At 34.8% G+C, this 7,900-nt stretch overlaps 1 protein-coding gene across 2 annotated transcripts in view; it reads right to left on the reverse strand.

Moving 5' to 3' along the window:
• The window catches only part of LOC128202792 (ultra-long-chain fatty acid omega-hydroxylase-like), a 29,727-nt gene that overhangs the window by 20,429 nt on the left and 1,398 nt on the right, over window positions 1–7,900 (reverse strand). For both annotated transcript variants that reach the window (XM_052903926.1, XM_052903927.1), the window contains exons 2-4: window positions 6,563–6,753; window positions 5,522–5,669; window positions 4,197–4,387 (exon numbers count right to left, since the gene is read on the reverse strand). In XM_052903926.1, coding sequence (XP_052759886.1) covers window positions 4,197–4,387; window positions 5,522–5,669; window positions 6,563–6,742 — 519 coding nt within the window. In that variant the 5' untranslated portion in view covers window positions 6,743–6,753. The remainder of the gene's footprint in view (window positions 1–4,196; window positions 4,388–5,521; window positions 5,670–6,562; window positions 6,754–7,900) is intronic.

Here is a 7,900-nt window from a genome sequence, read left to right on the forward strand (position 1 = left end):
TATGTCAAATGTCAAGCTTACATCACACTGTGAATTAGATTATTTTCATTTAATGCGATTCTCTAGGAAATGTTGCAGACTTTGAATTACAATTCAATTTGCTGGAGGTGTAAAAGGAATGTTTCAACTTGATTAGGCCGTCAAGGCTAGAATGAAAACGCAGTATAAATGTCGTGTAAGATTTGGGATCATTCGAGATGCAATTTAAGATAATTTGACAATTTCCGTTAATTCAAACCTGATGTGATTTAAATTCAGAAGTGAACGGCGTGCTTTATTGGTTTTAAAGACGCCTGCAGGTTTAAAACTATTTATGTACATCAATTTCAGGGGCTTTACAAGTCAGCTTTGTCGAAGAATTTGTCAAAAACAGTGATCGTCATTACGGTTTTATTCCATAAGAAATAAATTCTTACTACAGACAACATACTTAAACAAAATTTTGTATTTCTAAACAACATCAATGTCTTGACATTAAAAATTACAACATAATTTAATATGACAGTGCAGCTCTCTATCATTATTGGACAACAATATTGGGTGTACCAGATTAGCAATATATGTCGTAAATTATTACTATTTACTTAAAAGAAGATTTTATCTGGAACGTGCGAAAATACGCCTTGTAAATGTACATTTTGTAACAAATATTGTTTTATAAAACCACGGAAGAGCAACATTACTACGCATGCAACTACAGGGACACGCGCGGTAGTCTAATCTTAACAATATTTAGAGGCTTAAGCGACCTTGAACAAGAAACACAGACGTCCGTAGAATGAAAGAAGTTACGAAATGTCTGAAGCTTAACTTGAATGAGGATTTTCATATAAATGTCAGTTTGGTAAAGAACAGATTGGTAACTGTTCACATTTGTGTATATTTATTCATTGCAATCTCTTGTAATCAGATAGATTTTAATACTGTTCTTGTATGATGTCATATTTTACAGTAACTTGATTTGCAACCAAATAAGCCCGTCACTGTCAAAGGCAAAACGTAAATACGAGTTTGTGGTGAAATTTGAAGACACTATATTTAAATTGTAAAGCTTACATCACACAGGAACTTTTTTAATTTAATCAAATGCGATTTCCTGAGAAAATGTTCCAGACATATTATTACATTTTAATTTGCTCAAGGTGTAGAATATAAGTATCTTCCATGGACGAGAGTCTAAGATAGGTTCGTCGCGACCCGAGCGTAAAGTGTTTTGCGGAAACGAGGTTTACCGAGTTTCCACAAAACACCCTGCCCGAGGGTTGGGATGAACCTTTCTTACACGAGCGGCTATGGTAGATGCTTTTTCTCACACCTCAGTAAAACAAAATAAAGTAAAAATGTTTTTTTTTGCTGAAACTCTTTTGTGCGTAGTGAAAATAAATGCGTATGGATATGTGATAATTCGTGTTTGTCATGGATATGCGCGCAGTGATTCATAGTATGTTAAGGTCAAATCGGTCTTTAAATAGTTCAGAAGAGAGTGAAGCATTCTTTCTTGAAAGGAGCGTTAAAACTTTTTTTATGGTTACATTTGAAGCGATAAAAATAAATAATAAGCATTCTAATCATTTCACAAGACAAGGTTTCTATGAGACTACAGCCGGCAGTCATCAACAAGGGAGGTTATTACAAAGTGATTACCATTAACAAGAAGATATATACGGGTACTTGTTTGATCTTTGCCCGTTTGCAAGATAGGAATTTCTAGCGTGGTTAAATTTTTGGATGTACTTATCTGAAGTAGGAGAACGAAATTTTCTTCTTGATTAAGCTTGATACCTTTTTTTTCAGAAATGAATGAAATATAGCATAATTCAATATTTTACAGAAACTTGTTTTACAACCAAATAAGCCCATCACTATAAAAAGACAAAAAGGCAATGGAATAAGTGGTGAAATTTGCTGATAACTATCGCGACAATATATGTCAAATGTCAAGCTTACATCACACTGTGAATTACAGTATTTCCATTTAATGCGATTCTCTAGGAAATGTTGCAGACTTTGAATTACAATTCAATTTGCTGGAGGTGTAAAAGGAATGTTTCAACTTGATTAGGCCGTCAAGGCTAGAATGAAAACGCAGTATAAATGTCATGTAAGATTTGGGATCATTCGAGATGCAATTTAAGATAATTTGACAATATCCGGAAATTCAAACCCGATGTCATTTAAATTCCGAAGTGAACGGCGTGCTTTATTGGTTTTAAAGACGCCTGCAGATTTCAAACTATTTTTAGACATCAATTTCAGGGGATATACAAGTCAGCTTAGTCGCAGAATTTGTCAAAAACAGTGCCAGTCTTTACAGTTTTAATCCATAAGAAATTAATTCTAACTGCAGACATCATACAGACACAAATTAGATATTTTAGATTTTGTATGTCTAAACAACACGAATGTCTTGAAATTAAAGATGCACTCTCACAGATTTGCCATTTTTACAACTTTTTTTTTTTTTTTTGGAAAGGGCAACTTTTTTCGTAAATATATTCAAACCAATGATATAAGATTGCTGACAAAAACTCAGATCGTAGATTTTCATATTTCCGTTCGAAAATTAATGTTTTATGGCTAACGGTTTAAGAAAAATGCATAAAACAACATTTTTTGAACTTAACTATAAAAAATCTGCGTTCTAATTTTTTGTCTTATACTCTTATATAACCGGTTCCATGGATTGTCGCACAGATTGGCTCGTTCCAAGACAAAAAAAGTTGTCAAAACGTTCAATTTGTGCGAGTGCAGCTTTAAAACAAATAAAACATTGTTTAAAATGACGGTGCAGCTCTCTATCAATATTGGACAACAATGTTGAGTGTAGCAGACAAGCAATATATCTTAAGAATGCAAAGACGAGGTCTGGAGAACTTATATGCTTAACATCAGTGATGAATAGCGTCTAATTACGCCGCGAAAACATATGTCAAATGACAAACAAAAACTACATTTATATTTAGTGAATTTAAATTAAATGCAATTTCCTGGGGAATGTTTCTGACTTCGAAATAACAATTTAATTTGCTCAAGCTTTATAATATGATTGGGCCTTACATGCAGACTAAATGTCAAGTGTAAGAATTGAAATCATCAGATCTGCACAGTTAAGATTATTGTACATTTCTGCGAATGTCGAATCCCAATCCAATTACAATCCAGCCTGATAGATACGCTTTGTAACTTTTAAAAGATTTAAAAGAATTTTACAGACTTTTGGGAATTTTCAAAGAGGTAACGCAATCTTTAACAATCGAAATTGTCAAATAAATGTAAATTGTAATTAAACGAGTTCTTATCCCTGTTTATTTTCAGAACCGGATTTTCACTTCATACGAATTTATATAAAAGATACCTCGTATATTTTAAAGAGCAATGAGACGTTTGTTTCACATAATATACAAACGCAACATTTAATCGCTGATAATCAGGCTGTCATTCTGCTGACATGGACAAGTTATTATCAAAGCGAACGGCATTAAATGTCGGTTAAAAGAAACTTCTGAAAATCTTCAATTCATTCAAACATAAAACATGCACCACCCGTCATCAAATTTCCTGAATTTCAAAAAATATATATTGATTTAGAAATGAATTTTCACCCATTCCATTTCATCTGTACAGTTTTGCTACCATATCTTACATTATTTATTTCTCTTGTTATATTTTGTCTTAATGAAAATCTTTATAAATGTCAACGTTATATGTGTTTGGCACATAGCATAATCAAAAGATAGGATGATCATTTTTAAATCGACTTTTTTAACGTTTTCATTATTTTGAAATCGCGCAACATGCAAATATCTGGAAATCATCTAGCCGTTTGAATTATTTTCTTTTTATATCTTTGACATCTTACCACTGGCGGATCCAGGGGGTGTGCACCCCCTAAAATCGTCGAAGTTTACTTTAATTTCAATATTGGAGAAAATGAGTTATAAGTTACGCCGAAAATGGACCATTTCTGACTAGAAATTGTTAAAAAGTTCTTTAGGGAGTAACCCCCCTGCCGACAGTTTAACCAAACAGATTTCGGTTCTGAGGGAGGGGCGTAAGAAACGCCCCCTCTAATGCCGAATCCAGGATCCGCCCCCTCTTACCACAGCACACCGCGGTCCTTAGTAATAATATATTTTGATAATTAAAAGTATGATTTCTTTAAAAAAAATGTATACAATCAGGAAAAAAAGATTTACCAGCAGAACGTCTGTACACGCGTTCTGGATTCCGAGGTAGGAGCGCAGCATGTCAAAGTGGAAGGCGGGCGTCAGGAGGCGGCGGTTACGCGCCCATCTATTTCCGTTGGAGATCAGCAGCCCCTCCCCGAGCCATTTGATACCGAGCATGTAGGCGGTACCCGGACCGCGGGGCTTAATGGCTATGTGCGCTACAAGGGGAAAGAAGGCCATAGTGTACCAGGCGTCATTAATTTGACATCACCCTAAGCTGCGCGATATACGTAATGTACACATATATTTATAATATGAGGTCAAATATAAATGGTTTAGTTAGGGTTACATCCTTTTGAAAACCAGGTAGGGTAAGTAGACTTTTTTATGAGGCTTTACGTTAAAATGTTATTATCATCATTGGATAAATGTGGTAATCTTCTGTATAAAGCTTGAAAGCTGCACTCTCACAGATTAACCACTTTTACAACTTTTTATTTTTTTGTCTTGGAAAGAGAATATTTTTTGCGTAAATATCTGCAAAGCTGTGATATAAGACTGCTGACAAAAACTCAGATCGTAGATATTCATATTTCCGTTCGAAAATTAATAAACCGCTACAAACGGTTTAAGAAAAATGCAATAAACATCAATTTTTGAACTTAAATATATTAATCTGCGATCTAAGTTTAGTCAGCAGTCTTATATAACTGGTTAACATAGATTTCCGCAAAAATTGGCTCGTTCCAAGACAAAAAATAAAAAAAGTTGTCAAAACGTTCAATCTGTGCGAGTGCAGCTTTGAAGGTTTTAAACTATATATTGAAACACTAAAAATACCAACTGATTTAAAAACGGTAGGGTAGGCGACTATTTCATAGATAGGGTCGGGTAGCCCGAACCAACTGTTTTTCAGACGTTATTAATCATGAGCGTTGAATAGGATTAATAATAAGATGAATATACAGTCAAACGCCGTTCGATCGAAGTGCTAGAGACCGGCTGAATAACATTGAGCCTCGAAAATGTCGAACCAAGCGGGAATGTTTATATTCAGAAAATAGAAATCGGTCCTTTATATCCAGTTCGAGCCAACGAGGAATTCGAGCCAAGCGAGTTCGAGCCAACGGGTTTCGACTGTAGGTAATTAGACTTTACCTTTTGTGTTCACTGTTCGATGATCATCAGTATATGGCAGTAATAAATACTTATGACCTTAACTGAATTGTGTATCTTTTATTTTTTAAAAACACCGACATACATGAGAGTCAAACTTGATATTAACATTATAAATATATTTCCTTTTCAAAATTTATAAACAGCAATACGTAGATATAGTCTGGAATACCAACCTGAAGCCTTTAGCACTGGTCGGATACTGTCTGAATGATGGACGATTATGATTGGTCGAATCCAGCCGAACCAGAGCACGTGCAGAACCGGAAATGGGCGCGTGAAACTCTGCTGGAAAGCGATACCCTTTTCGCTTGGACCTGGATGCTGAAGTAGAATAATTGGTGTAAATGATAAATTTGAAATAATTGCTGACTCTGTCTATATATAAATGTGTTAAGTGCAATATTGATAAAAAAATCTTGTTTAAAGAGATATTTAACTTTAATTTTACTATTCCTTTCTGACCAGTGTGCATTTAGTTAAACAAGCAACTAAAACCACCTATAGGCTATACTTTTTTTGGAAACCGTATGCATATATAGAAAATAAACATCTACACAGTAATTAGAAAATAGCTATCGGCCAATTGGTGTATATAGCCAATGTCATACTGTGAGCTAGCTATACTAGAGGGTTTTTTGCCACGTGCAGCATGGGGGCATGAACTTAACCTAATCGCTACCTAATTACAAGATAATCATCTTACAATTAAAATGCAAATGAACACAAGGAGCTATAACATAGTATATGTAATAAATTAGACCGGTAATATGTTGATTTATCTACACTTAGTTCCTGGAAACGATAGCATTACCTAACGTACATCGTTAAATGTCACTAAAGCTACAACATATGGGAATCCGCGCCATCACAATACCTAACTAGAAAAGGGATAACGTGCTAGAAAAGGCTGGGACTTGTAAAATGTTTGAAACGTAAAGTATAATTTACAATGTAAGTTTCCAAACGAATTGTCTTCACTATTTGCACGTCTAAGAGCCCAGTACATCATTGCGATACAACTAGAGGAATTATAATTGAAGGAGAAATGATATTTGTTAAATGCCCGATTATAAAAGTATTTAGGTAGTGGCTTTTAAATGAAGGAAAACTGATATTTGTTCAATACCTGATTTTAATAGGAAACCTATATATAGGCCCATATATACATTAACAGACCAAATGTGTAATATTTAAAAAGATAAATAAGATCCAACCTTGTGCATATGTCCAAAAAACCAGTGTGTGTCAGTGTCCATGGGCAGGAGTTTGTAGGGCGCTACCCACTTCCGGTAGCGCCTTAACCACGACCACAGCTGCCAGAGACACAGGGCCGCAAGAGTGGCGAACAGGGACGTCGAGACGGAAGGGGCGTCCGTCGGGAGGATCTCAAACATGGTTGATGAATCTGTACATTGAAAGCAATGCATATCATTATGTGCATTCTGTATTGGAATCGAGTAAATGAACAAAGCTGAAGACTAATGAGGAAAGTCACTGTTTTTGATAAAAGGTGGGGGTGGGGTTGGGGGTGGGGGCAACATGAGAATTTCAAACCAAGAGTGAAACATGAGCATTTATTCTTTTTCTTTTAAATCGGTTTAGTCTGGATAAATCCATTTCCGTTGGGCAAGTTTTGGAATCTTTATCTCATTCAACATTATTTTTAACTTAACTGTGGGATTTGCATAATACCCGTAACAAGAATTGAGACTCCCTTCTTCCACCCCAGCCCCCGCTACCCAAAATCACTCGACAAAAAGACCCCTTTTTTGAAAAGGGCAAAATAATAATAGAGAATGAATAAGTAATGGAGTACGGCCAAAACAATACTGCAGTATTACATATACGTGTTTTACCTCAAAGCTTCACTCTCACATATTTACCGTTTTGACAACCTTTTTTTATTTTTTTGTCTGGGAATGAGCCAAAGTTTGATTAAATATCTAATATCCAGTGATATAAGACTGCTGATAAAAGATAAGATAGCAGATTTTCATATTTCCGTTCGAAAATTAATGTTTTATGGCTAAAAGCGTTACTAACGATTTTAGAGCAATGCATCAAACATAAATTTTTGAACATAAATATGAAAAACTGCGATCTGATTTTTGTCAGCAGTCTTATATCACAGGTTTCCATACGTTTGCAAAAATGGCTTGTCCTGAAAAAAAGGGTCGAAACGTTCAGTTGAGAGTGCAGCTTTAACTGTTTAACTTGAAATATATAGCACGTATAAGCTATTGGTCTTAAGACAGCTGTAGGGCAAAACAGTACGTTTTAGGTAGGCAAAAATATTTATTTTTTTACATTAATGAATATGTCCAAAATAAAATGCTCAATATAACGTCATGCTTGTGCTCAAGATTTCGTTTGAAAACACCTTCATCACATATAGAAGAAAGTAAATGAGTTGTGATATCATATTGTTTCATTGAAAACTATGTCAACACATCATTTGCATTGAAATTTCACTTAATTTAAGGATAAGAATTCATGTGTTTTGATTGTACTGTAAAAATAACTGGCCAATGGTCTTAATGGCAAACAAATTC

The sequence above is a fragment of the Mya arenaria genome, chromosome 9, assembly GCF_026914265.1.
Source record: "Mya arenaria isolate MELC-2E11 chromosome 9, ASM2691426v1".
Classification (NCBI taxonomy): Eukaryota; Metazoa; Mollusca; class Bivalvia; order Myida; family Myidae; genus Mya; species Mya arenaria.